This window comes from Sinocyclocheilus rhinocerous, unplaced genomic scaffold (genome assembly GCF_001515625.1).
Source record: "Sinocyclocheilus rhinocerous isolate Xijiao unplaced genomic scaffold, SAMN03320098_v1.1 scaffold3807, whole genome shotgun sequence".
In the NCBI taxonomy this organism is placed as follows: Eukaryota; Metazoa; Chordata; class Actinopteri; order Cypriniformes; family Cyprinidae; genus Sinocyclocheilus; species Sinocyclocheilus rhinocerous.
In genome coordinates this window covers 523,657-532,116 of record NW_015660506.1, presented here as the reverse complement: position 1 = coordinate 532,116, position 8,460 = coordinate 523,657, and the positions used below count along the sequence as shown (strand labels likewise).

The 8,460-nt window shown below is 37.3% G+C and overlaps 1 protein-coding gene across 1 annotated transcript in view; it reads right to left on the bottom strand.

Annotated features, from left to right (window-relative positions):
• Nucleotides 1-6,252, bottom strand: part of LOC107725210 (SH3 domain-binding protein 4-like) — a 20,013-nt gene extending 13,761 nt beyond the window's left edge. Inside the window, exons 1-3 of the mRNA XM_016534397.1 lie at nt 6,115-6,252; nt 3,123-3,334; nt 1,396-3,032 (exon numbers count right to left, since the gene is read on the bottom strand). Of these exons, the coding sequence (XP_016389883.1) occupies nt 1,396-3,032; nt 3,123-3,243 (1,758 nt within the window). The 5' untranslated portion in view covers nt 3,244-3,334; nt 6,115-6,252. The remainder of the gene's footprint in view (nt 1-1,395; nt 3,033-3,122; nt 3,335-6,114) is intronic.
• Nucleotides 6,253-8,460: the final 2,208 nt, after the last annotated feature.

Sequence of the window (8,460 nt, the reverse complement as noted above, 5' to 3'; positions counted from 1 at the left end):
AACTAATTTTCGCCAGCCGAAATGTTGGTGCATCTCTAATTATTGGCAACATCAGAAATGGATAATATATAATAGATGCTTTTTTGAACATTTTAGCAATTTAAAAATATTAAAAAATGTTTTTTTTACACGGCACCCCTGCTCTCGACAGACGGCACCCCGGTTGGGAAACACTGCTCTAAAATGCTAATTCTTCTCTATGCAGAAAATGCAAGTACTTTATTCAGATGTGAAGAGAATTGCAGATGCATGTCTGTTAGCAATCTCCTGGCAATGGATTTGTAGGTGTGGTGGGTTTGTGTAGTTTAGGGCGTCTCTTTTCCATATTTGATGCTTCTGTCTAGAGATGCTAACAATTAAAAAGGAAACATCTGCACAACTTAGATTCTCCTTCAACACGATCACTTCTTCCGGCATTTTCACTCTTGGGTATGTTGACACTTTTGAGATGGTCACAGATGGCCCTTCCTAATTTTAGTTCATAACGAACGTGTGTACCTGACATTCATTTAGCCTGCTTCACTTCAGTGATATAACACATTATGTCAAAGGAGTAGCCTAGTCTACATGATGTATGTTGTCTGGTCAATATCATAATTTAAATCACACTCACACTCAAATATGGTGTTTCGAGCAGATGTTGTTTCAGCTCATTGTTATTTTAGTCCAGTGCCTGTATTACCTAAACTTTTGCATGTCTGCGCATGCTTCACGATCTGTGTTGCTGCATGTTGATATGATTTTTTTAATCTATTGACAGCCCTGGTTTAAATACATACGATTTAAATATGTGATTTTTATTTAAATAATCTTCAGTGTGAGCTCTCTCTTATATAGAGAGGTTTCTTTTAGGTGATTGTTGCAGAATGACTGATGCATCATAGAGCAGATTTATATAAGTGTTTGTAAAATACTGTAAGTAGCTAAAATGCAACTTGATATTTCCTTGGGAAACATCCTGCTTCAGGTTCCTGCTGACAAATAAACACATTGTATTACACCAAATACACAACATAATGTTCTTTTTAGCAACATCATATGACCCCTTTAACATCAGGCTTTATTGACACAGTGGCACAGAGTGGTTGATGCAGGAGACAACCAGACAAACCTGCATATTAGCACATTATCCACCGTCGTAATATAGACCAAGTGAGAGAGATAAGGTTTTGTTTGAGAGATTGAATGTTTTTCAGTCAGTTTATTTAGGAATGGTCACTATATTGATCATTATATTGTTGTTTTGTTTCAGGACAGCATAATTCAGTGGGTAGCTGGTGTTGTTCTGCAAATAAGGTGGCACTTTAAAATGTTTAGCACTTGGTCTTTGCTTTGAGTCTCAGGTGTGTGTGAGTAATGTTATGAAATATTTATTTGGCAAGCTCTGGTATGAACTAGAGAAATTATGTCAGTTGAATCGCGTGCTGCGATCATGTAGATGAGGCGGGCCACTTTGCCAAGTTTGATCTGAAATCCCCTCACGGTCCTTGCCTGTTCATTGGCTCTCACATCAAAATTGGACATGTTTGAATACATGCCAACCTGAAGGTCTTGAGGTTTTGTTAGTACAAACTGGTGCTTTCCCCAGAGCTGGAGGACGACAGGTGGAGTTGACTGTAAGTGCTTTTTTACATCGCTCACTAGCAACGTCTTTGGGGAGCAGTCATGGCCAAAAATGGCCACTACTGTGTTGAAGGATGGGTGGATGTGTTTTGGCCCGTATACCCCAAGAGTGACCTTTTTTACGACATGTTCCCAGACTGTGTTGTATGGGGCCAACGTTTGTGCTTGGGCAACTACAGAGACATACATGCAAGGCTCTAAATTGTCCAGAGTTACTTGAACTGTGTCTCCATACATGTATACATGTGGAATAGGGACATACGGACCTTCCTTGAAGTCGCTTCTCACACACACCACCTCTGCGGTTTTGCGGCTCTCTATCTTTACTACAACAGAAACCTTCATCTCTAAAGCGACCGGGGTCTTGGTTTCCATGTTACTGAGTTTTACTTCTACCACTGGACTTACGGTAGTACATCTATCGTTGTTAAGCTCCAACGGTGGATCCAGAAGTGCCTTCAGCGATATCTGCTGAGTCTCACCCGGTGCAACGTGACCCTCGGGAATATATATACTGATACTGGTATTTGGTAGCTGCACGGCACCACCAGAACTGTCCAGTTTGCACACAATATTGGCCTCTATTGGCTGGGTTTGCCCCCAACCTGGGTTTTGTCCAATGGAGTCCAGGTCATGGCAGGATCTTGTAAGTTTACGGTGATTTAGCCATGCCGTTTTGAAATCCTCTCTACTTTGAAAATGCTCAGGTTTAGGTGACTTCAAGCCACCAAAAAAACTCAAGGAACCTTGATTCCCATCAGACAGGGACTGCAGGACAGACAGTTCTGACATGCTATAGCAACGCTTACTCATAAAAAACGGATTGTCTCTGCGAAAATTTAGGCCAATCCCTGAGCCAGGGCTAATATTGTGCGTGTCAAGTAGCCCACTTTCAAAGCCATTAATATTAATAGTGCTGCTGGTGTTTGAGATGGGAGGTGAGAGATTATCTAAACACAAAGCATTTGCTGAATTCTGGTTGCTGTTTTGGTCAGGGGCACCTTGCAGCGTGCCATTTAGGAAAGGGTTAGTTGACATCCGTTTATTAACAAAAGGATGGTCATTATTAGATTCTGTGGTTTTGGTGGACCCCGTCCACTCCCCCGAGATATCCATTTCTCTCACCCCCTCAGAAATGTCACTTAGGCTGTCAATCATGCCGCTATCACTGAACGTGAAATCTCGATAATTGATCGGCTGGACATAAGCAGCTGGGATATATCCCATCTCTTTACTGTTGTGTGCATACCACCACTCTTCACCCGATGTGTCTATAACATAAAGACAGTCTCCCTTTGAGAATTTGAGTGTGGTAAAGCTGGATGGACAGTAATCCTTAATGGCAATCACTTCCCTGACAGCTCCAAATGAGGCAGTAGCATCCAGTCGTAAGGCACTAGGTGAAGGCACTGTAAAAAAAAAAAAAAAGAAAAAGTGAATGAGGGTAATACTAGAAGTTAACACTATGCTGATTGTGAGGTAAAAATAAGAAAGGAAACCTTTAAAATCTGTAAGGGTGGCCTCTGGCACTCCTTCACTGAGATCAATAAGTGCACCCTCAGATCTGCAGCGAGGGAGCACAGTGTTGTTGTTCACTGATCGAATGCGATGGGCAGCCATGGTGTGTATTTCTACCAAACTCCACTTCTTGTCTCAAGTTTTTCTTCCCATGTTTGTTTCAGTGTGAGAAATCAATGGCCTTCCATAATATCTGTCACAAAGTAAAGGTGAAAGGACATTATAAGTTTGCTTTTTTATTTCTGCTGAATATATTCTTTAAGGAAATTTGATATTGTTTGCACAATAAAACACCAGAGATGAACCAGGAGTTCAAGAAAATGAAAAGAATAAACTGTAAAAATTTCATAAGAATATTCATGTGTAATTCTTAAAAAAAATAATTAGTTCTCAAATATTTTCTAAAAACATTAATTTTTTTTCCTAATGTTAATTTTGTATCAGTCCTTTTCCGATTAAGAAATGATCAGAACAAGCATTCATCAACAAGGATTATATGCTGTTGACTGTGATGACTATATATTTTTTTTCCATTTAGTGTTAATTAGTAATTTAATCACAGTAAGATTGTAAAGTAACTCGTACAACTCTTTCCATATTGGTCTATATCAGGCATATAAGGCAAATTTCAGTTTTATGGCCTCATTCCACTTATCCTAAACCTAAGAGAGCCTACACTTTGCCACTACTTGTCTTGAAGTAAGGCTAATAAGGGCAGAAATATTTGCTCTTGTCCAGACACGTCTACTTTATTCGTGACATCCTCTTGAACATAAACAGAGAATAAAAGGCCCTGGTCTCTATGAAGGGTTGCACAATAAATATAGCCTGAAATCAAAGTTGCTACATTTGTTCCTCTTTTTTTATGTTAATTATTATATTTCTATTTATTTTTTTGTATTTTTGTGCAATGACTTATGTTATCCAATGATTGCTTCAAAAATTGTGCAAAGTGTTTGAATTATTCATTTATAAATAGAAGTTCCATCTGAGCTGCTTTGCAGTATGCAAGCTTAAGGCTTAAACGTTGCTTGCTTTTAGTAATCAAAAGTAGGATAGTGTTTGAGTGGAACTCGGCATCCTCTTAAGTCTGATCATGAACTGTAAAGGCTCTCCAGCAATACACATCAGTGGTTTCCATGGCTACCACCTTGGGGAACAAAGCACACACAGTGAATTGCCTTTAGAGAAAATGCCCAGCTGTAGCCTACTGGGAATGTCTCACGCACAACAGTCTGAAATATTATGAAACTACTAACTAAAAAAGCAAAGCCACTTAGGCTGCCTTACTGGTAAGGGTTACAGTTTTATATGCAATGTTAAGACTGTTCATACAGAAATACACCATATAAGGTACAAATATTGGCTTAAATCAGCAAATGGGTAGCAGTCATGTTCTGCTCTGTAAATAATTATATGAGAGATATTACTAGAAATTTACATGCAGTAAACATTTAGATATTTTTTTTTCAGAACTGGACAAAATGTTTCTGAAAATTGCATGGTAAAATTGCTGTTGTGGGTAGAGCCTGACTTTAAAAAGATTTCACTTTTATTTATTTGTGTGTGTGTGTGTGTTTATAAGGGCTGCAGGATCTGCTCTGTGAAAGACCAATTGTACCACCTTTTGTTTCAGAAATACAGAGGAAATGCCTGTGAAATAAGGATGTGCTGCATTTCCCAAAACTTACATTGCACAATCATATTTTAGCAAACACCTTCAGGGTATGATAGAACATACCGGTCTATGACATCAAGAGAATTTCAGTGTATATTGTTAAATTAATTGCTAACGTCATAGACCTTTATGCATCAGTGGACATTTTCAGGACTGAACTTGTCTTACAAGCATACAGAGTTTTGAAGCATGACGGCTGCTTTTTGGTGACATGGCTTTCTACAATATTTAAACAATATGAATTGCTAAAATACCACAGTAATGTTTAATCATGTGCCAAATAAAAGAAATAAAAAAAAAACATATAAAAAACTTTTTTTTTTGAAGTATGGTACATTCCAGACAGAGTTCAAAACATCTGTACCATGTTTTATAGTAAAGTATTTTCCCACATATCTAAAAAATGTAGGCCTATGTAGATGACTTATGAGGAGAAATGGGGAAGAAAATCATGTTCAGACTGTTTAATTAAACATTAATTATGCGAAACTAGTATATATTATTTAAGATGAACTTCTCAGTTCAAGGTTTGAGTCCTGATACTAATAAAATTAGCATCGGTTACAGTTACATTGATCAGTCTAAAATAGGGCGCAAAGGACATTTTTCTGGCATTTCTCTAGTTATGCAGTTTTTTAGGGCTAAATGCAAGTTTTAAACTCTGAAACAGTGAGTTCAGATTCTTTATAAGATAAAAGACTGTCTCCGGTGGCTGGATGAACAAGTTGAAACGGATTGTGAAATCCTAGGAAACAGATGAAGACATTCAGAAGACCTACCTACAGACTTGCAAGTTTCAAATGTCAAACACGGCGAAAATTGCCCAAAGGTTTGAGTCCTGATACTAATAAAATTAGCATCGGTTACAGTTACATTGATCAGTCTAAAATAGGGCGCAAAGGACATTTTTCTGGCATTTCTCTAGTTATGCAGTTTTTTAGGGCTAAATGCAAGTTTTAAACTCTGAAACAGTGAGTTCAGACTCTTTATAAGATAAAAGACTGTCTCCGGTGGCTGGATGAACAAGTTGAAACGGATTATGAAATCCTAGGAAACAGATGAAGACATTCAGAAGACCTACAGACTTGCAAGTTTCAAATGTCAAACACGGCGAAAATTGCCCATTAACTAGATCTAAAGTGTCAGAAACAGCAGTTGTGAGTTCAGCTGTAAGTTCAGCAAGGAAAGTAGCAACTCAGTGGCAGACAGCGACGCGAACAGCCACACACCACTAATCGATGAAAAGCTTAAGCCGGATGAAGAAATAAAAGCCAAAACATATAAATTATACTTACTTTTTTGAAGATGCGGTCAGTCTCTTGAGTATGGACCGTTATGTGCGTCTCAGTCTCTCACGCGCTTCACTGTACAGTTGGAGAAGCTGCGTGACGTCATCATCCAGGAGGAGTCCCGGACTGAAAACACGGACAATCCCTGTGACTCTTTACAGCTTTTCAACTGCCATAATAATTTACACGCCAAGATTTATTGTGTTAAGGTATATACCTCATTATCCCATAAATGTACTTGAATGTTTGTAGTTCTATGCATTTTATTTCACTTTTTTTGAAGATGCATGTTGCATTTATTAGATTAAATTGCATTGAAAATCCTGCTATATTTCATAAGTCTGATTTCACTTTAAGTAGACCTCATGTAGTGGGAGCTTTCTGAATTTCGACCGCATTCTTAATACACTGGCAGTCACTACAGAAGTTGCGACATTAAAATTAGACGTAGGCCTAATCAACTAATCAAGTTCAACCATTTTGAGGACTGTCTAAATATAAATATTTGGCGGCACCTGGTGGGGATTTAACATACAACAGAGCGGTTTGTGCATTAGTCTTACCGCAAATGAGGCCTGCAACTTAAACTTAAACTCAGCTAACTGGCATGTCGTTAAACATCATTACATCCCTCACAGCCTCGTTTTCATTCCTGTCAAATATTAAATATGGCGCTACCCTTACTAAGGTCTATGGTTTCAAACTTCCTCTATACAAGTATACAAGTAGATTGTTATAAAGTAGACTTCTAAAGCTTTCAAAGTGAATGCTTCATGTCAACAGCCATCCTAACCATTTTTTTCTTTATTTCTTGTAGCTTGTCACTCCTCAGCGGAATGCTAAGTTGAAGTATTTTTTTTATATATATCTTTTTAATAGGTTTTTATTGAACTAAGATTAATTACATTCATATCGATATTTTATATAATATCATGTCCAGTTGTCCTCTATGTAAATGATAAATTTCTTAACAAAAGTTTCCAATTAAGTAAATTCGTTTGATCCATATAATTCATAATTGGCAACATGCTTTTATGGTTTGGTGATATTTCTCCTATATTGTAAGTATAAAAAAATCTGCAATGATTGTTTCTTATGCCAAATTTACACTGTAAAGGTGGCACAGAAGTGCTTCTGAAGTGGCATTTAGGTATCTTTATGCAGATACCTAAATGTTTAATGCTGCTCAGAGGTGGCATAAATGCATTTACACAGCAATTACAACTGTATATTTTAATACTTGAGGTTGAGGTGGGTCTGAACATGCATAAGTTACACTAAATTTTGAGCAGGCACAGACCTAACTCGGTTGTGAAAAGACACCTTCAGACAAGGTTTTCGTTTATGGGCATGTTTATCTCTGTATGGTGTCTCCAAACCCAGAGCAGTTTAGCTCTGCTTCTGGAGATCTACCTACAGTGGTGTGAAAAAGTGTTGGCCCCCTTCCTGACCATTTGTGAATAATGGTTCTCACTGTGGTTCGCTGGAGTCCCAAAGCTTTATAAATGGCTTTATAACCTTTTCCAGACTGATAGATCTCAATTACTTTCTTTCTCATTTGTTTCTGAATTTCTTTGGATCTCGGCATGATGTCTAGCTTGTGATGATCTTTTGGTCTACTGCACTTGGTCAGGCAGGTCCTATTTAAGAGATTTCTTGATTGCGAACAGGTGTGGCAGTAATCAGGCCAATTGAATAAGCCAATTGAAGTGAAATCTTGTGGTAAATGTTAATCATGTATGGGAAAGTTCAAAAAACATAAAAAACGCCACACCTTGAATATGTCTGTTCTGTTCAGTATTTGATTTGAATGGTCATTTAAATGTTTTTTCTCATTTGTCAGAGTAAAGTTAACCCAGCTTCTTGATCTAAACTTATAATGTTTTTTTTCTGATCTTATTATTATAAAACTTAATTTATTATGATTACTATTATTATTTAAATCCTTGTTACTGAATTTGATTAGTTTGAGCAAGCTTTAAATGAGTAGTAAACCAAAATGGAATAAAAATGTTTAATTGATATCAATTTATTTAATTATTTAATCAAATAATGCATATTTAGCCAGTAAAACCTGAAAAGTTTGGGACCTGAAGGTATTCTGACCACTGATATCTCTCTTGAAACAGACACACTCTTTCTTTTTTTCTTTTTAAGAGCTCAGTTAATGAGCTCATTTATAATTAAAGAGCATTGATTTTGTGCAGCGGCTCTGATAATTTGAAACACACTTTGTGAAGCCTTTATTTCACATGCTTACCTTGTCAAGCACTTGGTGTTGCCCTGCAAGACCGACTAGAAGAAAACAGATCAATGCTCACTGAATATAAATTATGAAATTTGAAGTCATTG